Here is a 23,801-nt window from a genome sequence, read left to right as displayed (position 1 = left end):
TTCAGTTCAGCTCAGCTCAGCCCAGTTCAGTTCAATTTAGTTCAGTTCAGTCTATGAGAATAGGCCCGTAGTCTACTAAATGATACTTCACCTTTTTTTTTAAGTTGAATTGTAAAGTTTTCACCATTATTTTTGGTGGCATATACAGAGTATGATGTTGTATTTGATGTTGAAAATGATAGGCAGTCTACTAAATGATACTTCATATATCTAGAGACGGTTTGGAAATAATCTGGATCGCATTCGGTGATGACTGATGAAAGACATCATTTGGATGCTAAGCTAGCACTGGTGAATGGTAATGTTGTCATTTCTGTCTCACTTTACATACTTCACTTAACAAAAAATGCTCTCATAAATATTAGTCAAACGAGAGCAAGTTAAGTAAAATAAAACTAAGGCATTGTTCACTTCACTTTAAAAAAGAAATTACTCACATATAGTAAATATGAGTGCCTAAAAAAATACTCGCATTCAGACTAAGCCCATGAATATTCGCAATAGAAAAAGAAACATGAACAACAGTAAACCAAACATGACCACACAAAAAAAAAAAAAAAAAAAAAAAAAAAAAAAACAAAACAAAAAACGCTCTCGGACACGGTCGACGTATGCACGATGCACCAATGCACCATGCACCGAGTTATTGTTTGCTTAAACACAATTTGATGTAACATGAGGTCTCACAATAAAAATAGCATTTAGACTAGTTATGACTTAGACTTGAATGACAACCTTACCAGAATTGGAACTGGTAAAAAGTGAAGCAATGCTATCTAAAAAGCTCTCAATACCCTTGTTAGTTTTAAGTTTTGAGCTTAGTTTTTGTTCCTTCAAATATCCACCCATTTCTGTTGCAAATTCCTTGAATTGATGAAGATATGACCGTAACATGAAGCCTTGCATGTGTACTTCCTTTCCCACCATATTCAATAGATTTCTCACCCCTTCCCTTTCTGTCCATACCTGTTTAAATCACATACTTAAGAATTTAATTACATGTAATTATGCATGTAGCACTCTACAATTTTTATAGAAGCTATATCAATTCGACATATAATTATAACACTCCGTGCATAAATAGTTAAATCGGAAATCACAACAACACAAGGTGGTTTTATCAACTAACAAATTAAAGACAAATGCAAATCCCCCTCAACTTATTTTCATTTCAGTTCAAGATAATTAAAAGAACATAGTCATCTAATGCTCCTTCCATTTACAAAATATAAATAGAAATTATAGAAAGTACTCCGTATATACCTTATTGTATTGGGAAATCATTCCACAAAGTGGAATACGCGCATATGTATTAACATGATTAAGAACAGCCTCAAGAGTTCTGCCTCCCACATTCTCGAAGTATATATCAATTCCATTAGGAAAGTACCTACATATTTAATTTAGAATAATTAAAAATCCTTAGTGAAAATGAAAAGATATTGTGTATATATATATATTAACCCTCAATTAATTAATTACTTGCTTAAGGCAGCATCTAGATCTGTTTCTTTCTTGTAGTTGAATGCATCATCAAATCCAAATTCTTCCTTCAATAATCTCACCTATAAAAAATATGATCGTTTATTAAATTAAAACTCGGTGCTACCAATAATAACCCGGGAGGGGAGACAGGATATACATACTTTCAAGGGCTACGTATAACAAAACCCAAATATAAAAACGTACCTTGTCATCAGATCCAGTGCTACCAATGACGCGACAACCTTTGAGTTCAGCCAATTGACCAGCAATCATCCCAACACCTCCAGCCGCGGCAGAAATGAACACATTCTCCCCTGCCTTTGGCTTCCCTATTGCTTGAATTCCTACCCATGCTGCAAATCCTGGTATTCCTGCACATTTCCCCCATAATCTATATGCTTAGGCATTGTCAGTCAATTTTATGACTTGCTCGTCTAAATGTACTCCCTCCGTCTTTTTAATTAAGAAGAAATGAACAAGTAGAACGATAGAGGGAACAATTAAGAATAAAATAATTATAAAACATAGAGACAGAGGGAGTACGTAGTATAAAATCATCGTACCAAGCACATTGAGATACTCCAAAGGGCTAACCCCTAAGGCAGGATCAATTTTAGTAGTCACAGCTTGAGAGGGTATTACACTATACTCAGCAAGTGGCATTTCTGGGCAAACCACCAAGTCACCCTCCTTATATTTGGCATCTTTCGACCTAATTATCTTCCCTACTCCATATGCTACGATAACCCGCATATAAATTCCGTTTATCCAATTATTATTAATGTCAAAAGTAAGAAAAATGTAAAGCTAAGCTAGCGTAATAAATTGAACTGGAATTTTTTATAGAGAAGTTCAAAAGAACAAGGCCTAAGAAACTTAACGACACACTATAAACCAAAATGATATACATGATAGTGTCGTTATTTTTTGCAATGAAGAAGTATAATGCAATGGCATTATTAATAGAAAGTCATACGACATTTGCTACTTGAATAACGAACCTGGTTAATGGGATACTGAGACACATTAAGACCATCCTCTTCCACTCCAGTCATTCTTGAGCGCATATACGGATCAATTGAGATCCAAAGGCTCTGAATAGCAACATGATTGTCGGGGATGGAATCAACGGCTAAGGATAAGCTCACAGTTCTCAATTTAAGATGATCCGACGATGGTACACCGTCTCTAGCGTAGGCTGCCATGTACCATTCTTTGCTCTGTACTACCTCCATTTCTTTCAAAACTCGATCTCTCTAAACATACACAAAATAAGCACTAATTTATACTATCGTACTGCGAGTGATAATAAGAGATATATGGTGATAACTGCACAGGTGAAAAAAATGAAAAAATGTGATTCATTACCAATAAAGCGTAGATAATTTTTATTTGTATTATAGGGATAACCTTTATTCATTTAAAGGGTAACTTTTGCTCATTTTAGGGTTTATAACGGATGTACAATATTTTATTGTACATCCGATTTTTTTAAAAGTTTGTCAATAATAATAGATATATGGTGATAATTGCACAGGTGAAAAAAATGGAAAAATGTCCTACTTTTGTGGTTGCATAACCATTAGTAATGATTTGAAAATTTGAAATAAGTGCATCAAATTAGAACCACGCATATTGTTTCAAGGAAAAAGATAGTACATGTGAAAAACGATTGGCTTTTATGCTCCAGTGAGATGTAAAGTGTAATGACCTCTAAATTAGTCTAGAACTTGTAATGTATCAGTGCTATTTGATTTCATTGCATGCAATGCACTTATGCACCTTATGTGACCTTGATTTCGGGAGGTAATAAGTCGTGTAATGAATAATAAACAATGATGATGTTGGTGTTGGTGTTCGACTTATGATGTTGGACGATAACGTGAAGGCTAATAGTAGTAATCTCAAGATTGTTGTGATTAGAGCTATCAATTCGGGTATACAGGTCGGGTTTGGGACGGGAAATAGTGGGTCGGGTCAATTCAGATTAATTCCATAACCTATGCGGGTCAGGTTTGAGTTGGGTCATGCCTCAGTCCGGTCACGTCGGGTCATACTTCTTATCGGGTTTGGGTCAGGTTTAGGTCGGGTTACATTCGGGTCAGGTGGACCGACTTGGTCTCCCTAGACAAAACACTTTGATCAACAATAATAAGGTGGTCTAAATTGCATTTAAGGTCATTTGAAATCAGGTCATGATCAATTTGGGTTGAATTTAGGTCGGGTCAATAACAAGTCGTGTTAATTTTGAGTCGGGTTAGTAACAGATCGGGTTGAATTTTTGGGTCAGGTAAGTAATAGGTCTGATAAAATTCGGGTTGGGTCAATAACTAGTCGGGTTGAATTTGGGTCAGGTCAATAACAAGTCAGGTTGATTTCGGGTCAGGTTTGTAACAAGTTGGGTTAAATTTGGATCGGGTTAAGAACGGGTCGGGTTGAATTTAGGTTAGGTTAGTAACAAGTCGGGTTAAATTTGGGTTTTGACGGGTTAAAACGGGTTTGGATCAATTTCAGATCAAGGAGGGTTCGGTGCAAGTTAATTAAATTGGCCGTTGTAAACCAATAAATCAGTGCAAGCTGTAAAACGGTAATTGGCTGTTTAAAAGCGAATTGGACGATTCCACACACCCAATTGGACTCCTAGAGGGTATTAGGAAACCATGATAAACATTTCGGCAATTTTTATTTTCAGGCGAAAAAAGTAAAAAATTCCAAAATTAAAGGCTAATATCCACACTTTTTGAGAAATTTTAGAGGTTTCAGGGCCCGGTGTCAAAAAGTCTTGAAATTCTATGGGATACATCTCGTGGTCATATAATGCTGTTTGGAACCATATATGATCATTATTTGTTGTCATAAATGTTCGTGGTAGGCTTGAATTAATGAAATCGGTACAAGTTGTAAACCGGTAAATTGGTCGTTTAAAGGCAAATAGGATGGTTCCACCCACCCAATTTGACTTCTAGAGGGTGTAAGGGACCATGTTAAATATTTCGACAATTTTTATTTCCAGGTGAAAAAAGTCTAAAAATTTAAAAATTGAAGGCTAATATCCACGCTTTTTGAGAAATTTAAGAGGTTTCGGGGCCCGGTGTAGAAAATTCTTGATATTTTAGGGGATAAATCTAGGGGTCATATAATGCCATTTGGAACCATATACGATCATTATATGTTGTCATAAATGTTCGTAGTAGGCTTGAGTTAATGAAATCCGTGCAAGTTGTAAACCGGTAAATTGGGTGTTTAAAGGCAAATTGGATGGTTCCACCAACCCAATTGGACTCGCGGAGGGTATTAGGGACATGGTAAACATTTCGGCAATTTTTATTTCCGGGCGAAAAAAAAAAGTAAAAAAATTCCAAAATTGAAGACTAATATCCACGCTTTTTGAGAAATTTTAAAGGTTTCGGGGTTCGGTGTCGAAAAATCTTGAAATTATCGGGGATACATCTCGGGGTCATATATTTCTGTTTGGAACCATATATGATCATTATTTGTTGTTATGAATGTTCGTGGTAAGCTTGAGTTAATGAAATCGGTGCAAGTTGTAAACCGGTAAATTGGTCATTTAAAGGAAAATTGGATGGTTCCACCCACCCAATGGGACTCCCGGACGGTAGTAGGGACAATGGTAAATATTTCGACAATTTTTATTTCTGAGCGAAAATAAGTCAAAATTTTCAAAATTGAAGGTTAATATCCACGCTTTTTGAGAAATTTTGGAGGATTAGGGGCACGGTGTCGAAAAGCCTTGAGATTTTAGGGATTACATCTCGGGGTCAAATAATGTCGTTTGGAACCATATATGATCATTATATGTTGTCATAAATGTTCGTAGTAGGCTTGAGTTAATTAAATTGGTGCAAGTTGTAATCCGGTAAATTGGCCGTTTAAAGGCAAATAGAATGGTTCCACCCACCCAATTGGAATCCCAGAGGGTTTTAAGGACCACGGTAAATATTTCGGCAATTTTTATTTCCGGGCGAAGAAAAGTAAAAAAAAATTCCAAAATTAAAGGCTAATATCCATGCTTTTTGAGAAATTTTGAAGTTTTTAGAGCTCGGTGTCGAAAAGCCTTTAGATGTTAGGGGATACATCTCGGGGTCATATAATACTGTATGGAACCAAATATAATCATTATATGGTGTCATAAATGTTCGTGATAGGCTTGAGTTAATGAAATCGGCGCAAGTTTTAAAAACCGGTAAATTGGTCGTTTAAAGGCAAATTGGATGGTTCCACCCACCCAATTGGACTCCTGAAGGGTATTAGGACCATGGTAAACATTTTGGCAATTTTTATATCCGGGCGAAAAAAAGTGAAAAAATTCATAAATTGAAGGCTATATCCACGCTTTTTGAGAAATTTCGAATGCTTCAGGGCCCGATGTTGAAAAGCATTGAGATTTAAAGGGATGCATCTTGGGGTCATATAATTCCGTTTGGAAACGTGTAAATTGGTCGTTTAAAGGCAAATTGGATGGTTCCATCCAGCCAATTGGACTCCCAGAGGGTATTAGGGACCATGGTAAAATATTTCGACAATTTTTATTTCTGGGTGAAAAAAAAAGTCAAAAAATTCCAAAATTGAAAGGTTAATATCCATGCTTTTTTTGAGAAATTTTGAAGGTTTCGAGTAGAGCTGTCAATTCGGGTAAACGAGACTGGTTTGGGTCGGTAAGAGTTGGTCGGGTCAACTAGGGTCCGGTCAATTCGGATTAATTCCATAACCTATGCCGGTTGGGTTTGGGTTGGGTAGGTCATGCTTGAGTCGGGTCACTTCGGGTCATACTTCTTATCGGATTTGGGTCGGGTTTAGGTCGGGTTACATTCGAGTTGGGTGAACAATAGGTCGGTTTTAATTCGGGTTTTCACGGGTTAAAACGTGTTAGGGTAATTCTCGGGTTCGAGTCGGGTTCAGTTCAAGTCAATATTTTGCGGGTTAGAATCAGGTCGAGTCATGCTCCTATGACCATACAACAAATATATACTATATTTAACTTTTAAATTTGAGGATGATGCTCCTTTCTTTTGCTGGCAAGGACCTACTTGGTCTTCCTAGACAAAATGCTTTGATCAACAATAATAAGGTGGTCTAAAATGCATTTTTAGGTGATTTGAAATTGGGTCAGGAACAATTTGGATTGAATTTAGGTCGGGTCAATAACAAGTCCTGTTGATTTCGAGTCGGGTTAGTAACAGATCGGGTTGATTTTTGGGTCGGGTAAGTAATAGGTCTAGTAAAATTCGAGTCGGGTCAATAACAAGTCGGGTTGAATTTTTGTCAGGTCTATAACAAGTCAGGTAGGTTGATTTCGGGTCGGGTTTGATGTAACAGGTTGGGTTAAATTCTGGTCGGGTTAGGAACGGGTCAGGTTGAATTCAAGTTAGGTTAGTAACAAGTCGGGTTAAATTCGGGTTTTGACGGGTTAAAACGGGTTTGGGTCAATTTCGGTTCAATTCGGGTTCGGTTCAGGTCAATAATTTACGGGTTACATTCGGGTCTGGTCATCTCCAGGTTAGTTTATGTTCGGGTTTGGGTCTCACATACTCGGGTCAACTCGGGCCTAGGGTTAGTTTCAGGTGGGGTCAGGTCGGGTTTGGGTCACCAATTTTTCGGGTTCAAATGGGTCGGTTAATAATCGGGTTTTAGTCGGTATTTCGGACCGGGTCAACTTTTGACAGCTCTAGTTGTGATACTCGTTTTCTTTAGTGTGCTTATTGATGCAGGAATACTTCAAAAATCGAATTAGTTGTTAAAGCATTTCATAAAAATTTGAAAAATTTGTGGAGAGGGTCCTTTTAAGTGGTCGACCACTTAATTAAATTAAATGAACTTTATTTTTCTTCTTTTTCCCCTCGATTTCCCTTTTTTCCCCCTTCATTTTCCCTCTTTCCCTTTTCCCCTTTTTCCCCTCAATATCTTTCTGAGATATTAGTTTGTCACTGGTTTAGACATGGCTTCAGTCTTAGGGCAAAGTCAGGGATGCTGCTAAACAACTGCTATTTTTGGCTGAGGGAAAAAGAGGGAAAGAGGGAAAAAAAATAAAAGTTCATTTTAGTGGTCATGTGCTGTGCATGTAACTATTTTTGTGGTCAGAAAAATTTGGTCAACGCCAAAAATTGGTCAAAGAACCCTCCCACAACCAAAACATGATATAAAGATCTTTTATGTCACTTTTAAAAGTACCTTCCTTACAAATTTTCCTAAAATTTTCTTCTCAGATATATCAAATTATGCATATAGATTGAGGGGTCTTGAATTTGAGAATTCAAGTATTTAACGATTGATCTTTAGAGTTAAAGAACTTTAGATAATACGCTGTATTGTATTTGTATACTACACACCAAGAAGGCAATAAAGAAGAGGGGGGGGTTTGGAAAAACTGGTGTATATTAATGAAAGGAAAATTTGTAAATTGCAACCATTTAAAAAAAACTACAAATTGCAGCCTAAAAGTTCGTATAAATTGCAGCCCGATTCAACTTTTTTATCGGTTTACATGTCAAAAAAATCTTCGGTTAAGGTTTTAGGGATCATTTTAGTCCTTAGGGTTCTGAATTGAGCTCGGATTTTGCAAAAAAAATAACGTAAGTGTTTCATTTTTATAGTTTCCCACAAATTGATACATTTTTGTTACACAAAATAGGCACTTGCGTTAGTTTTTTTTTCTAATTCCGAGCTCAATTCGGACCCCTAAGAGCTAAATTGGCCCCTAAAATCTTGTGAAGAAAACCTCTAAGAGAGTAATAAGAGAGAGCCACAAAGAAAAGTGAGGAGCTTGAGATCATCTTTAATCTCAAGTTAGTGAGTGTTCCCCAATTGTACTTTGTGAGAAAATATTGTTATCCATCCAATTTAGGTGAAGTCATATTGTAATCTACTATTTTCTCAGTCCCATAATTAAAGGCAAATATACTATTTTGGGTGTCCCAAAATATTCCTCCTATTACTAAAAATAACACCTAATCATTATTTACTTTTTTATCTTTTCCATATAAATTACACACCTAAAAAATCATTACTTAATTTTTCTTTTTTTCATACAAAATACACACACACCTAACAAATCATTACTTACTTTTTAACTTATCCATATAATATTCTCTACTTTTTATTATTCTCATATAATATTCTTTACTTTTTATCTTTTCCATACAATATTTTATACTTTTTCCATCCTTCTTAAAAACTGAATTGTTAAGAGTTATATTTGCTTGTAATTATGGGACGGATGGGGTATTATATTATTATAGTGGAAGTTTTGGACTACTAGTCCCGCGGTTTTTTTTATTATCATTATTGGGTTTTTTGTATTAACAAAAATCTCTTGTGTTACTTTGTTCTTTTTATTACTATTATTTTGTGTGAATGGTAATGTTATCTCCGTCTCATTTTACTTGCTACTAACACTTTAATGAAAAAGAAAAAACTCTCATAAAAATTAATCAAACGGGAGTAAGCTGAGTAAAATAAGACTAAGGTCTTATTCACTTCACCTTACAAAAATAAATACTCGCATTCATTAAAAATAAAGTATGCACGATGACCAAAAAAAAAAAAAAAAAAAAAAAAAAAAAAAAAAAAAAGCTGAAATCTAAGGAACGTACGACTATGGACGATGCGCCATGCACCAAGTTCGTATTGTTTGCTTAAACACAATTTAGTGTAACATGAAATCACACAATAGAAAGAGCATTTAGACTTGTTATGATTTAAACTTGAATGACAACTTTACCAGAATTGGAACTGGTAAAAAGTGAGGCCATGCTATCTAAAAAGCTTTCAATACCCTTGTTAATTTTAAGTTTTGAGCTTAGTTTTTGTTCCTTCAAATATCCACCCATTTCTGTTGCAAATTCCCCAAAACGATGAAAATATGACCGTAACATGAAACCTTGCATGTGAACTTCCTTTCCCACCATATTCAATAGATTTCTCACCCCTTCCCTTTCTGTCCAAACCTGTTCAAATGATATGATTAATAATTTACTAAATAGGCTAACTTTTATATACAACGAATCACAACAGCAAAAAGGTAACTCTATCTAAATTTTAGCAACTAACAAATTAACAACATTTGCAGATCACCCTAGATAATAATACACTAAGGTGTTGTTTAACTGAACTTATTTTCACTTTAGTTCGGTTTTATTTTTTCACTCCTTCCATATGCAAATCATGAATAAAAAGAAAGTACTCTATACATAGTTATACTCACCTTATTGTATTGAGAAATCATTCCACAAAGTGGAATACGTGCATATGTATTCACATGATTGAGAACAGCCTCAAGAGTTTTGCCACCCACATTCTCGAAGTATATATCAATTCCATTAGGGAAGTACCTGTAATTAATTTAGAATTCAAATCCATAATTAATGCTAATTTAGATTGGGGTTAAAATGAGAAGATATATATAATACTGCACAAATTACTTGCTTAGAGCAGCATCAACATCTGTTTCTTTCTTGTAATTGAATGCATCATCGAATCCAAATTCCTCCTTCAATAATCTCACCTACATAAAAACAAGTTCCGTTTAAATTAAATTATAATAGACATCACGTTTGTATGAACTTAAAACTAATTAAAACGTGGAGGGGAGATGGGATCGATGTATACATGTACCATCTCTAGCGTAGTATTATATATACACCTCCAACTCTCCAAGGACTATGTATAACAAAACTCAATTATAAAAATGCACCTTGTCATCAGATCCAGTGCTACCAATGACGCGACAACCTTTGATTTTAGCCAATCGACCAGCAATCATCCCAACACCTCCAGCCGCGGCAGAAATGAACACATTCTCCCCTGCCTTTGGCTTCCCTATTACTTGAATTCCTACCCATGCTGCAAATCCTGGTATCCCTGCACATTTTTCCCATACATACTACTTTATATTATAAGGCTTTTCCACTTTGATTATATGACCTGCTCATCATCAAAACTGTACTCCCTCCGTCTTTTCAATTAATTAAGAAGCATTATATTGAACAAATAGAGCGATGGGGAGAACAATTAACGATAAAATAAAACATAGAGACAGAGGGAGTACGTAGTATCAAATTGAATCATCATCGTACCAAGCACATTGAGATACTCTGAAGGGCTGACCCCTAAAGTAGGATCAATTTTATTAGTCACAGCTTGAGAGGGTATTACACTATACTCAGCAACTGGCATTTCTGAGCAGACCACCAAATCACCCTCCTTATATTTCACATCTTTTGATCTAATTATCTTCCCTACTCCATATGATACAATAACCTGCATTTAAATTCCGTTTATTCCAATTACAATTATTGTCGAAAGTAAGAAAAAGTGACCATAACTCTAAAGATCAGCATAAAATAAAATTCTGCAGAGAGGATTAAAAGAACAAGGCCTAAGACACTTAAAGTAGGGACACTATAATATTTGATAAAACCAATGCAAATGTCTATTTTATAGCAGCAAAGAAATTGAAATAAAATGGCGTTATTATTAATAGAAAGTCATACGACATTTGCACAAAAAAAAAAAAAAAAAAAACCTGGTTAATGGGATATTGGGACACGTTAAGGCCATCCTCTTCAATACCAGTCATTCTTGAGCGCAAATAAGGATCAACTGAGATCCAAAGGATCTGAATAGCAACATGATTTTCGGGGATGGAATCAACGGCTAAGGATATGCTCACAGTTCTCAACTTAAGATGATCCGACGATGGTAGACCGTCTCTAGCGTAGGCTGCCATGTACCATTCTTTACTCTGTACCACCTCCATTTCTTGTCTAAATCATACACAAAAAAAGCACTAATTTATGAGAAAAATGGTGATGATTGCAAAGATGGATAAATATCTTAATTTTGTGCCTTGGTAACCATTAATTAGTAATGAGTTGAAATAATAAGTACATCAATTTAGAACCACGCATATTGTTCCACATCTTACCAAGTGTACTATCTTTATCAAGGAAAAGGATACAACATGAGAAAAACGTTTGGCCTTTAACTGCTCCTGTGGGGTGTAAAGGTGTAATGACCTCTTTATTAATCTACAACTTGTACTGTATTATGTGACCTTATCTATACATCGTATATGATAACTTTGATTTCGGGAGGTAATAATTCGTGTAATAAATAATAATCGATTTATGGTGTTGGCATTCGATTTATGATGGTCGTATATAGATTGAGGGGTCTTGAATTTGAGAATTCAAGTGCAATTGATCTCTCTATTTAACAAACATTATATAATACTCCGTATTGTATTTGTATACTACTCACCATGGGGGAAAAATGTAGAAACAACGAAAAACGGTCGTATATTCATGAAACTAATGATATATACAGTACACACTAACACAGGCTACACAGCTAACTGTGAAATCCTTTGGACTCCCAGAGTGAAAGACTAAAAGTACAAAGCAAGGAGCTTGGGAAAATATTTGTTCTTGTACAGTTCGCAACTGATTTGTCATCCGCGTATGAGTAGTGTATTACACATATAATACATTACTTAGATGTCTAATACAGTACTAGAATAACTAAACAAAACCCTATCTGAATAGTGTCAAGAACCATTCCATTGTGATCGCTATAAAACCCCTAGATTGCAGATTTGAATAGCTTTTCTTTGATTCCTCGACATTTTCCAAGGATCGCTGATCAAGCAAGCATCTACAACTAACAGTTTATGTTTCAAAGAGTGGCAACGGCTCATGCTAAGTTGTGTTATGTAGGAACTTGAATTCCCTGCAAATTTATCACACAAAAAAGATTTGATTTCAGGGTCCATGAGCAAATACTTGTCAGACACAAGGAAATACTGTGCCCAACTCAAGTATTTGTTTCTTAACTAATATGAAGTATTGTGCTTAATAAAACCAACTGTCTAATAAGCGGTTAAAGAAGAGACGTACTTTATTGAGCTTCTTGTAAAAAATCAGTTCCACCTCTCGACGAAGAATTTCCACATCCTTTGCATAGTCGCTTTGATCTTCCTCCTCCATTAACTGCTGCAGTTGCAGCCTCATTCTTTCCAATGCCTTGTCCAAAGCGCAGAAGTCCTTCAAAGCAGAAGCGTCAATCGTTCTAAGTTGTAGAAGACTCTTAATTGCAGCAAGTGCCTGTAAGAGAAAACAACATAATGTTCAATCAACAGCATAGATACAAACATGTTCATAACTATTTCACAGACCATCAACATCCAAGTTATACTCGACAATAGAGGGAGACAGAACAAACAGCTATGTTACATGCACTTGGATACTCATATCAGACACAGACACTAGACACTCCTATTTTAGATTGATTTTCCATTGTTTTTCACCAAAATGAGGCGTCAGAGTGAAATGCCCAATTGCCAAGGATCCAACAAGGGTAATTGGGCGAAATGAAATCCGAACAACGAAAAATATTAAGAAATTTGGGGTGTGAATGTTCAACAAGCACATTACTGATTCAGATTCACAAATAACAAAATTAAAAGGGTACCTTTTCCTGGAGATCAAGGTCATTTGACGATGTTAAATTAACTATCGCCTTCAGAAAAACATGATCTCTGAAAAAGGGAAGCTCTGCCTGATCAGCATTCTGTAATTGGGACTCTGCCAAATCACCAATAAGAAAGACGCATTTTCGGCGTAGTCTGATGTCAAAGGTAGAATTGCTCAGTATATCCTGCAAAGAAGAGAACATTAATGCAACTTTCAAGCCCTCTTAAAATTAAAGCTAAGCATGCCCTAATAATAGCCAAGGGAACCCAACTCTCTTTTAGTTCCATGTTTCCATCAATATGGCCTTTCTTTAGTATTTATCTTTATTTTTATGTTTCCAGAATAGGATGAACAGATAATTAAGGTGTTAGTTGGATAAGCCAGATACCACCAGAATTTATCCTAATTTACCTTAAGCGTCAAGTCTCCAGCTTCCGCGTAAAAATACTCCTGGCCATTTAAATTGTTTCTGACTAAGGCAGAAACTGCATACAATGCTTTGTTGGCCTCTTCCACAGCATCAGATTTCACCATCTCCAAGAGCTTCGCCAGTATACCAAAATCCAAAACCTGAAATCCACAAGTAAACTTATCACATAACATGAACATCTTTTAGCCATTAGTGAGGTTCCCAGTTCATAATGCATTTTCGTTAATGTATAGTGAACACATACGGCTGTATCCTGCAGCAAAAATGCAGAACTACTTGTGAAGAACAGATAAGCTAACCTGCTTCTGAACAACTGGATTGTTCTGACATGCTTTTCCAAGAACCCAAGCAGCAAGTTTCCTTACATCTGGCTCAGCATTGTCAAGCTGTCTTATAACAGCGGCAAGACCCCCAAGTTTGTTCAAATCTGTTGTAAAATGACGAAGGAAGTATTAACCACCTAAGAAAGCCCTATCCAAAGTAAAATAAACAAAACCTTTTTGTCAACACACTATCACAATAAAACAATGCTGACTAATGTTGGAGCTAAAAATGGTTTGTTTGGGGGACAAAATCAGAAGACCCCAAATTGGGGTGGGAGTGGGAAGCTGAGGAGAGTTTGCTAGAGATTAAAATGTCAAAAAACATGCCGATGCAGCTCTAACAAATTCCACAGTCGAGTACAGAGAATATAAAGCGCTATTGTTGAGTATGTCCTGCAGTCCTGGTCTTCAAGGTTCTAAAAATTACTATAAAAGTTCAAAGAACTCTAACAGACTAAACGATGCAGCTCTAACAAATTCCACAGTCGAGTACAGAGAATATAAAGCGCTATTGTTGAGTATGTCCTGCAGTCCTGGTCTTCAAGGTTCTAAAAATTACTATAAAAGTTCAAAGAACTCTGACAGACTAAACTGCAACAGGATAAAGATTGGTATAAATAGAGAGTTGGAACCCTAAAATTGCAATATTAAGCTTCTGTGTATAGGACATACCATTGGCATTGTCAATAGGCTCAACAAGTGTCAACAGCTCTTCCAGAGCACGAAGGCGGTCTTCCAAAGAGAGAGAGGAATTATTCAAGTCATCTATTGCAATTTTCATCAGCTCTGCATCTGAAGGCATTTTTAACTTTTCCATTAATTCCTGGACATAAGACATACACATGTTAGATCTAATAGCAGTGCCAAAGATTCAGGTGTATTGCCACAAGAGAACAAATATTGGAATTTATAACAAAAACAGCAGAAGGAATTCTACTAAGTGAAATTATCTCAAGTGAACAGGAACATGTTGCACTAACGAGAAGGTTATAAAACTTATGATGAAAGCAGTGACATCTTAATTTGTCAAGTAAGTGTGTAAAACACTTCTTCACACCTATAATGTTTAGCACAACTTTAATTTGTCACTATCAGTAGATATAAGTAAATATGTTGCTGGGAGCAGGCATAAACACAAGATATTAGCTAAATTATAGACAATGTTCTTTTTCAAAAGATCTACAAGTAGCAAGGTAAGACAGTTGAACAAGGAGTAGCTTAATGCAAGCTACATAAAATTTAAATTCTTCACCAAAGAAAACAAGAAGGCAAAAGTAATGATATAGAAAAAACCATTATGTTTTGTTTATAGCATTTTGAGTACTAAAAGATAAACACCTTAATTTCTATTTGGCGCCTCTTCAGGTCATCATCAGACAGGCGCTGCACAGATTTTGCACCTTCCTTTAACTTTGCTGGATCAGAATGTCCTGTAACATCAATAAATGCAGAAATAGAGATGTCACTTCACAAGAAAAACATGTTGCACAAAACATGCCTAGAATATACATTCAGTGAGAAGACTTGTGCAAACACTAATCATATGGTAATTTGGATTGCTGTAATAAATGTCAAGTTATTTCCATATAAATCTGTGGGGTATAATGATTATGCTTGGCAGCTAAAGGTGCACCAAAAGAATATATAAAATGTGGAGTATATCCTTTGTTATTATTATTTTTTCTTATTTTGAGTGGGGATGCATGAATAAACTCTTTGACAATGGATATTCAAATAGGTGAGTAAATATGATTACACTGCCACAACGAGATATCTGACACAAAGGAATTCAAAAAATTTAAAGATAGATAATAATTCCCTTTATATGAACAATGAAAGGGGAGCTCTAGCTACTACTCTCTCATTTGAAGACAAAACCACTAAGCATTTAACAAACTTCCGGATATTTTTCTGCCACTTCATGGCACACTACTCATAGTGTTATCTAGCTAATGATTAATCAAACTATTTTGAATACTCCTGGCAACGTCTAGAATTTTCCCATTGGCTACTACACTATATAAAATACATGCCCTCTCTTATACCTAAAATTTTCCCTCTAGGGTTTTTTTCTCTTGGGAGGGTTTCCTTCTAGCCATTGCTAGTTTCTGCTTCTACCTCGAAGTTTGTTTGTTTCTTTTCAATTGATTTCTTTATCTTGATTCATAATTTACTTTTCTCTATGGCGACCCCCGAGACAGAAAATAACGTGGTTTCAGACCTTAATAAGAGGAGTGGTGATATCGATTGGGAGGATGATGGTGATGGAGATGAGGAGGCTCAAATCGAATTGGCGATTGTTGGGAAAATTCACACTCCCCGTAATGTGAATAATAATGCTCTAATTAACACAATGAAGAAAGTTTGGAACCCTAAGCATGGATGTGAAGCGAATGTGATTGGCGACAAAACCTTTTACTTTCAATTTCATCATTGGAAGGATAAGCAATTTGTAATGGACTCGCAACCTTGGCATTTCGATCATCATGTTATGATTTTAGATGACGTTAAAGGTATGTCGAAACCCTCGGAAATTCCTCTTTATTGTGTGCCCTTTTGGATTCGAGTTTATGACCTTCCTTTTAAAGGGAGGAATAACGAAGACAATGCTAGGAGAATTGGGGATAAAATTGGGTCCTTTACTGCCATGGATAAAACGGATGTGATAGGCATTAATAAATCCCTAAGGATTCGTGTTTATATTGATGTGAACAAACCGTTAATGAAGTCTGTAGAACTGAAGATGGGGAGGGGATTGATGGAGGTTCCTATAAAATATGAAAAGCTCCCTGTTTTCTGCGATGTTTGTGGTTTGTTAGGCCACGGTGAGAAGGACTGTTATGAGGTTGCTGTTGCTAGGAAGTTTAATGAGAAGTTGCGGGTTGCTACTCCATGGAAAGCAACAAAAAACGATGTTCATGACGATGAAGGGGATTTAAGTAGTGCTGTGAGAAGGCTCTTTATAACAAAAAAATCTCAGCAATGCAGTGAAGCAAAGAATAAGAGGACAGATATGCTTGTGGAAAAGTTAGATGCTGCTACTTTTTCACAGGAAGACCTGAAAGCAAGAGAGAATGAGGAATCGAATCCATTGTCTGGATGGTCGAGTTTAATATTGGTAGAAGAGGAGGGACTGAAGCAGATTCCTGTACCACAGGAAACCGAGAAGCAGAATTTTGCAAAGGAGTCAGAGTCCCCTGTTTGTGATGAAGGTGTCCATGAGGCCCAGCTCCTTTGTATTCCTAATGAAGTAGGAGTAAAAGGGGGGATGCGACAATGGAAAAGAATAGCAAGAGAAGGGGGAGGAAGCAATAAATCAGATTTTAATCAGGTGGAAAAGGGAAAGCGAGACAGAGAAGGGGGAGAAGCAGTAGAAGAGGGGCAGCACATTGGGAAGAAAATAATATACACAAATTTGTTGAGTGGTGTGGGGCCAATGGCGGAGGTTGGTGATGGCCAACCCCGCCGTACCCAATGAGCGTATTAGCATGGAACTGTCGGGGAATGGGCAATCCCCGATCAGTTCATCGACTTCGTAAATGGAGTCACAAATTTTGCCCAGGGATACTTTTTATCTCTGAAACTATGGTGGACAATAAAGTAGTAGAAGACCTTAGGGGCTCCTTGGGGTTCCATGGAGCTTTTGGTGTTCCTAGCAATGGTCGATCAGGTGGTCTTTGCATCTATTGGAAGGAGAGTGTGGACTTTAGACTTAATTCATTCTCACAACATCACATTTGCGGTGACATTTGGTGTGAGGGCCTTTTGAAATGGAGGTTCGTTGGGGTGTATGGTTGGGCGAAATCTGATGAAAAGTTTAACACTTGGCAGCTCATCCGACAATTATGTGAAGATGAGGTTCCAATTGTCTTGGGTGGGGACTTTAATGAATTGTTATCATATGAAGAGAGGGAAGGAGGAGCCCAAGGGGAAAGGAGAGAAATGGAAAATTTCAGAGCAGTGCTTTTTGATTGCGGGCTTCGAGACCTGGGCTACAATGGTACGTGGTACACTTGGGAAAGAGGAAGATCCCCAGCTACGAGATTAGATAGATTTCTCGGCTCAATATCTTGGTGCTCGATGTTCAAGCATGCTTCTGTGGACCACATTGTTCGAATAAAATCTGATCATGCGCCTATTTTGTTGCACCTCGATGTTACCCGCACAAAAAAGAAGAAAAAAGATTTCAAGTTTGAAACCTTCTGGATGATTGACGATGGGTGTGAGGAGGTCATAAGAGATGCTTGGGAGGGTTCGGCTACCTTGAACGTGATTGGGAAAGTAGCTACAGCGGGCAGGAGTTTGTTGAGATGGAGTGAGGAGCACTACAATAAGCTGGGTAAACAGATTGCTGATGCCGAATTTGCCTTACAGAAAGCTCAGGAGAGACCGATTGATGGTGATAGTTGTAGGGAGTGTAATGAGCTTAAGAAACATCTCGATGAGTTACAAGGAAAATACGAAGCTTATTGGCACTTGAGGTCTAGAGTTGCGGAGGTTCGAGAAGGAGATAGAAACACGAAATATTTCCATCACAAAGCTTCCCAACGTCAGAGAAAAAATACAATTAAGGGGCTATTAGACAGAAGCGACATTTGGAGAACCGAGGAGGAGGAGATAGCTAGTATTATTGGTGATTATTTTGAGGGTAATTTTACATCCTCAAATCCCACTAGTGTTGACTTTGATCAAGTTCTCAGCAAGGTGCCGGTTTAATTTCCCATGCAATGAATGAAATGCTCACTGTGTCGTACACAAAGGAGGATGTTCACTCAACCCTTAAGCAAATGCACCCAAATAAGGCCCCGGGCCCGAATGGTATGCATGCTATTTTTTATCAATGTTTCTGGCATATTGTTGGTAACGATGTAGCAACTTTTGTCACTGGAATTTTAAATGGTAATACCTTTCCGGAAAATGTTAATAAAACAAACATTGCACTCATCCCGAAAGTTAAGGAACCTCAGAATGCTATGGAATTTCGACCTATCAGTCTTTGTAATGTTATTTATAAACTTGTCTCGAAATGTCTAGTTATTCGGCTGAAGGATGTATTGCGTGAGATCATTACAGAAAATCAAAGTGCCTTTGTTCCGGGGAGATTAATCACAGACAATGCTTTGATTGCTATGGAGTGTTTTCATACTATGAAGAAGAGAAGCAAGGGTCGGAAGGGTCACATTGCAATGAAACTAGACATGAGCAAGGCCTATGATAGGGTTGAATGGGGTTTTCTTCGCCAACTTCTTTTGAAGATGGGCTTTGACGGAAGATGGGTAAACCTGGTGATGATGCTTGTCTCCTCAATTAAGTACTCCTTTGTGATCAATGGAGAGGTTTGTGGTGCAGTGACTCCCTCGAGAGGTCTACGGCAAGGTGACCCTCTCTCACCTTATTTATTTATTATTGTAGCAGATGCGTTTTCTCATATGATTCAGAATAAGGTAAAGAAGGGTGATATTCATGGTGTGAAAGCAAGCCGAAAGGGTCCAGCAATATCTCATCTTTTGTTTGTAGATGTCAGTCTCCTTTTTACAAGGGCAAACCAACAGAAATGCTCAAACATTGTTGATATTCTCAACCAGTACGAAGCAGCATCCGGGCAAAAAATTAATTATGAGAAATCGGAAGTGTCCTTCAGTAAAGGGGTTAGGACTGAGCAAAGAGAAGAGATATTAGAAATTCTGAACATGAAGCATGTGGATCGCCATGAGAAATATCTTGGTATTCCGAGTATTTTGGGGAGGTCAAAACGGGGTATTTTTGAAGCTTTACTTGACAGAGTTTGGAAGAAACTGCAGTGTTGGAAGGAAAAATTACTATCCCAGGCCGGGAAGGAAATTCTCCTGAAATCTGTGATCCAGGCTATTCCGACTTATCTCATGGGAGTCTATAAATTCCCCTCCGAGGTAATTAGGAAAATTCATTCGGCAATGGCAAACTTTTGGTGGGGTCAAAGTGAGGGAAGAAATCGTATCCATTGGAGAAGCTGGGATTCTATGTGTACCCTCAAATGTTTAGAAGGGATGGGTTTTCGAGATTTGACTGTTTTTAATGAAGCTCTACTTGGTAGGCAAGCATGGAGATTGTTGTCAAATGTCAACTCCCTCCTCAGTCGTGTGATGAAGGCCAAATATTATAACAATTCGGATTTCTTGTCCTCTTATCTTGGCTATGGTGGTAGCTTCTCGTGGCGTAGTATATGGGGGTCAAAGGCACTTGTAAAGGAAGGCATTCTACGGAGAGTTGGTAATGGAAATAGCATCAATATATGGACTGATCCGTGGTTGTTCAAGGGCGATGGTCGATTCATAACGAGTGATCGGTCAACTGAGATTACAAAGGTCAGCGAGCTAATCAATTTCGAGAGCTTAACCTGGGATTATGAAATCCTGCAAGCTTATTTTAATGAGCGTGACTTGAAGTGCATACTCGCTATCTCTTTAAGTGCCAGAATCCCGAATGATGACTTAATGTGGGCTTTTTCCGAGAATGGGTTGTACAATGTTAAAACAGCTTACATGTTGGGTAAGGGATGCAATCTAGATGATTTTCATCATGCTTGGGTCGAGATATGGAAGATGAATGTTATCCCAAAAGCACGGAATTTTCTATGGCGCATCTGCACTAATACTCTGCCAGTCCGTAGCCTTCTGAAATATCGCCATCTCACTGAAATTGATTTGTGTCCTTGGTGTGATTGTGAGCCCGAGACTTGGCAGCATGCTTTCTTTAATTGCTGGAGAGTCAAGGAGCTATGGACCAAGCTGAATTGCGAAAGGATGAGGAAGGATGTGGACTCTCTATCCCCATGTGACCTTATTGACAGTTGGAAGGACTTAGAGAATGGGGTGAAAATTCGTGGCATTTATCTAATGTGGGGTTTATGGCAAGATAGGAACATGAAAGTGTTTCAACAAAAAGATGGCCCAATTGATATCCTTATAGCTCGTATTCTGCGCTGGACTGAAGAAAGCACAAAGAGTGCTGAGGCAACTAAGAGAGCTACTACTGCCAGCATCTGTTCTAGTCCGAAAAAGTGGCTTCCTCCCCCTCCTGGAACTATTAAAATCAATGCTGATGCATCGGTGACTGATGAAGGATGGGTGGGACTAGGTATTGTTGCGAGAGATGAAAAAGGGGAGGTCCTATTTGCTGCCACAAAAAGAATCCGTGCTTGGTGGTCTGTGGAAATAGCTGAAGCAAAAGCTATGGTTTGGGCAATAAGTCTGGGCTCGAAGTATGGCTACAACTCGGTGATCATCGAGTCAGATTGCCAAGTAGTAGTCTCTAGACTTGAAAAGGGCATTGCTTACAGCACGGAACTTGACTCGATCCTATGTGATGCTATGGAGCAGAGCACTGCTTTTGACAGTCTTCAGTGGAGCCATGTGAGAAGAGAGGGTAATGTTGTAGCACACAACCTTGCAAAGATTATTCCTTCTGATTGTGAGCAAATCTGGGACAATTTTGTTCCTCCTAATGTATCCCCGTTTGTACTCATGGATGCTTTGGCAATTAATATATAAGTTTGCTTCCCCTCAAAAAAAAAATATAAAATACATGCCAGGGAATAAAAAGCCTTAGCAAAAATCAAGGCCTGCTCCCTCTAACACCAAGTGACAAACCCAGATTTTGACTCTGTGTATCCTTAATTTCAATCAGGGTGCTCCACCATTATGTGATTTACTGCATAGATAGCAGTCTAAATTTTATGAACCACCATGTCATCTAGTGTTAGCCTTACTTTCTAATAAAAAACAAGACAAGTTAGGGTCAGCAGTATTAATATAGAGTATATACTACAGTTAAGACTCAGATATGCAGTGTAGCTGTGCCATGATGCTAGAATATACAGTGACACCTATATGTCTTATGCAACAGTATAGAATGGGGAAATATGTACGAGTACTTGGTGACTGAAATTAAGGTTTTACAAATCAAATCAAGGCTGATATCCAGATAAGGAAAAAGACAATTCTAATGACATTAAATGACTTTAATAAAATAACAGCAACCCAAAAATACTACTCAGCAAAGCATAAAGAACGAAAAAGGGCGATACCTATTGCCCACTGTAACATCCCATCAAGAGAAGAGAAACCACCATCAAGCTCATCATTGTCATCCAATGCCTCAGGTTCTGCAGGTTGCGGATTCTTTAACAATTCTCCTTCTTCTTTACCAGTCGACCAAAACAACCCCAAAGCTGACTTGTTAACCCGGCCATCACTTGCCCATGCCATCGCAGCCGATATTACGACTATTACAGACAGAATAAGGCTCAATCTAACTACCCTCATCTTGTACAGTATCTAGAAGAAAAACATTTGCAAGAATTCCAAATGTCTGTCAGCTTACCAATCCTAAAAAACACAAAATCAAACTAGCATACATAATATACTTAACCATTCAATCAAAATCACCAACAGACTAATAACTTAATAAGTACTTGATCTGCACATAAAAACCTCCAATTCATGAAAGCAATAACACACAATTATTTCCAGAATTTTCTATACCATATTTCAAAATTGAACCCAATTTGTAAAAATAGAAGGCTTTCTATAAACACCCATTATCAATCAAGCTTCCCTAGTCATAATCACAGTAATTTGTTCTTCCCATTTCTATCAAATCAAAGTTCTTTCGTACAAGTTTCACTACATTTCTACTTCAACCAAACAAACAATTCCACAAAAATAAAACCCATCAAAATCAAAATTAATAAACCCTTGATTTAGCTAATCCCCATCAAGAAATTGACTTAAAATTCAAATTACAAACCTAAAATACACCAAGATTCAACTTTAAGTAAGATTAACAACAAGATTAATGGGCACGTAATCAATCTTCAACAAATCCAGAAGATTAAGCAAAATTAAGAATCTGGGTAATGATTTAAACAGCGAGAAAAAGGGTATTTTACAACAATCAGAGAAGAGAAAGAAAACATACTGATTATTAAACTCAGAAATTGAATTTCGTCGAAGAGAGATTTCACGGAGGTTTTTGGCTGAGGAAACTGTATTTTTTGTTTTTTTTTTTTTTGTTTTTTTTTTTTCCTGTGTAATAAAAGTTGAATTGAATTAAAATAGGGAAATTAAAGAAAATTGTTTAATGTATTTTCGACGTTTACATCAGCTAGCCAATGACATTGAAAGAGATCTGTTTGCACTTTATGTTTGGACACATAGGATGAAGTTTCTAGAGGCTTTTCTTTTACTTTTTTCCTGGATTTGCCAAAAAAAATGATCTGGAAGAGAGGAAGAAACGTAGGAAATGGGAACCTGTGTATTGGTTGTTGACTGGAAGAGGTTAGGGGCCTAGGGCTAGGGGGCGGTGTTGTTGATGAGCCGTGGCTAGATTGGGTAGACCAAAAGTATTGGTCCGGATACTTGATAAATTGAGTTGATTTAAAGTAAAATTGGCCCGGCTTAGTTTTAGCCTGATTGAATTTAGTAGATTTGAAAGTGATACGAGTTAGCCTGTAGTATGTCCCCTCTTGTGATCTCAAAGTTATAGTAGTGTTTGTCAAAGTTTTGCTTACTTTTATTAGACAATATGTATGTATTTTAGATTTTTAGTATATAATTGCTGATTTTGCCGAACACATATATTATTAACTCTTACTTTGATAGTAAACCTCTATCAACTATTAATTGACATCTACTAAAGCTACCCACTATTGTTAATTTTGCTAAAGAGACGAATGGAGCCGAAATTTAAAATTGGTGGGAGTAAAATAGTTATGAGAGTTGATACACATACAATTATTGTATGTTATCCCTACATATAAACCTGAGCACGGGCCAGGTTGGCCCGCGTGCCGCCCGGCACGGCCCGCCGTTCGGCGCAGCCCGGCACGGCCCGAATTCAAGCACGGCACGGCACGAAGTTCAACTCCCGTGCCACGGGCCGTGCCACGGACAGGGTTTAGAATTCCCAGGCACGGCCCGGCACGAGCACGGCCATGGCCCGCCGTGCTGGCCCGTCGTGCCGGCCCGCGGGCCAACGGTAATGTTACCGTTTATTCTAGCTCCTTAATAAGCCAAAAAAACGGCTAAAAAACGG

The 23,801-nt window shown here is 37.4% G+C and overlaps 3 protein-coding genes across 4 annotated transcripts; all 3 read right to left on the bottom strand.

Annotated features, from left to right (window-relative positions):
- Positions 1-451: 451 nt before the first annotated feature.
- LOC110730113 (2-alkenal reductase (NADP(+)-dependent)-like) lies at positions 452-2,845 on the bottom strand. The gene is made up of 6 exons (XM_021909888.1): positions 2,487-2,845; positions 2,049-2,232; positions 1,690-1,856; positions 1,483-1,565; positions 1,264-1,390; positions 452-966 (listed from the first exon to the last, which is right to left on the bottom strand). The coding sequence occupies exons 1-6, from the start codon at positions 2,718-2,720 to the stop codon at positions 718-720; spliced, it is 1,044 nt and encodes a 347-aa protein (XP_021765580.1). The 5' UTR covers positions 2,721-2,845; the 3' UTR covers positions 452-717.
- A 6,231-nt stretch (positions 2,846-9,076) lies between these two features.
- LOC110730112 (2-alkenal reductase (NADP(+)-dependent)-like) lies at positions 9,077-11,378 on the bottom strand. The gene is made up of 6 exons (XM_021909887.1): positions 11,027-11,378; positions 10,578-10,761; positions 10,196-10,362; positions 9,924-10,006; positions 9,707-9,833; positions 9,077-9,449 (listed from the first exon to the last, which is right to left on the bottom strand). The coding sequence occupies exons 1-6, from the start codon at positions 11,258-11,260 to the stop codon at positions 9,201-9,203; spliced, it is 1,044 nt and encodes a 347-aa protein (XP_021765579.1). The 5' UTR covers positions 11,261-11,378; the 3' UTR covers positions 9,077-9,200.
- A 400-nt stretch (positions 11,379-11,778) lies between these two features.
- LOC110730111 (nucleotide exchange factor SIL1-like) lies at positions 11,779-22,961 on the bottom strand. Of its 2 annotated transcripts, none has more exons than XM_021909886.1 (9): positions 22,686-22,961; positions 21,793-21,990; positions 15,066-15,157; positions 14,400-14,550; positions 13,704-13,831; positions 13,386-13,544; positions 12,973-13,158; positions 12,399-12,605; positions 11,779-12,231 (listed from the first exon to the last, which is right to left on the bottom strand). In XM_021909886.1, the coding sequence occupies exons 2-9, from the start codon at positions 21,971-21,973 to the stop codon at positions 12,211-12,213; spliced, it is 1,125 nt and encodes a 374-aa protein (XP_021765578.1). In that variant the 5' UTR covers positions 21,974-21,990; positions 22,686-22,961; the 3' UTR covers positions 11,779-12,210. The 2 variants fall into 2 exon arrangements, with proteins under 2 accessions (XP_021765578.1, XP_021765577.1); XM_021909885.1 differs by having other exon boundaries at positions 21,793-22,042; positions 22,686-22,959.
- Between the last annotated feature and the right edge of the window lie 840 nt (positions 22,962-23,801).

Source organism: Chenopodium quinoa, unplaced genomic scaffold, assembly GCF_001683475.1.
Source record: "Chenopodium quinoa cultivar QQ74 unplaced genomic scaffold, ASM168347v1, whole genome shotgun sequence".
NCBI lineage: Eukaryota > Viridiplantae > Streptophyta > Magnoliopsida > Caryophyllales > Amaranthaceae > Chenopodium > Chenopodium quinoa.
Note: the sequence above shows the minus strand (reverse complement) of the source record. Positions and strands in the feature narration are given on the sequence as shown.